At 41.2% G+C, this 736-nt stretch overlaps 1 protein-coding gene across 1 annotated transcript in view; it reads left to right on the top strand.

Annotated features, from left to right (window-relative positions):
* The window catches only part of LOC107728535 (minor histocompatibility protein HA-1-like), a 23,376-nt gene extending 22,694 nt beyond the window's left edge, over positions 1-682 (top strand). The window contains exon 18 of the mRNA XM_016538739.1: positions 32-682. Coding sequence (XP_016394225.1) covers positions 32-348 — 317 coding nt within the window. The 3' untranslated portion in view covers positions 349-682. The remainder of the gene's footprint in view (positions 1-31) is intronic.
* Positions 683-736: the final 54 nt, after the last annotated feature.

Here is a 736-nt window from a genome sequence, read left to right as displayed (position 1 = left end):
AAAAAATATACAATGATCTGTCATGTGTCAGCAGAGAGTTCAACGGGAACGCCTGCTTCTCTGGAACACAGTCTGGACTCGGATTCAGAAGCAGATGAGGAACAGTCCAGAGGTGAACTTCAGCCCCCCAGTCCTACAGAGCAGGCACTCAACTCTACCAACGAAACCCAAATGAGACCACCCGTCCTCCTCGTGAACCTGCAGTGTCCCTCCAGCTCAAACAACACCAGTGACCCCCCTGCCCTCCCTGAGAGCGAGCCGCCCGAGTTAGAGGAAGCGCCAGCAAGCTTGCTGGCAGCGTTAAATCTCAATCAGAGTAACAACACCACCACAACACTCCCTCTCTGAGTTCAGACAGCCAGGGTTGTTCCAATGTGGGTTTTTTTTTTTTTTTTAAAGATGCGTTTTAATATTTAAAATACTTCAGCTTAGAATCCTGCAAAAATTTACAGATTTTTAAAAATGGTTTTTAGCTTTATTTTACAAAAACAGCGGGACGCTTCCGGTGTCATGCATCGTATCTTATGAAATCATCTTATACTCAAGTGTTGATGAATATCTCTGTTGTTACATTTTATATGTTTGTGCTTGTCTTTTAATAATAAAAAAAATGAGTGATTTCAAAATAATCAGTATTAGTTTACAGCCAATGCAAACTAATGTCATGGTTACATGCAAATCAGATTTAAGTGCATGTTATCAGACAACATGGTAAACTAGAATTGTTGCTGTATAC

This window comes from Sinocyclocheilus rhinocerous, unplaced genomic scaffold, assembly GCF_001515625.1.
Source record: "Sinocyclocheilus rhinocerous isolate Xijiao unplaced genomic scaffold, SAMN03320098_v1.1 scaffold1238, whole genome shotgun sequence".
Taxonomy (NCBI): domain Eukaryota; kingdom Metazoa; phylum Chordata; class Actinopteri; order Cypriniformes; family Cyprinidae; genus Sinocyclocheilus; species Sinocyclocheilus rhinocerous.
The sequence above is the reverse complement of the archived record's forward strand: the minus strand, read 5'-3'. Positions and strand labels throughout refer to the sequence as shown.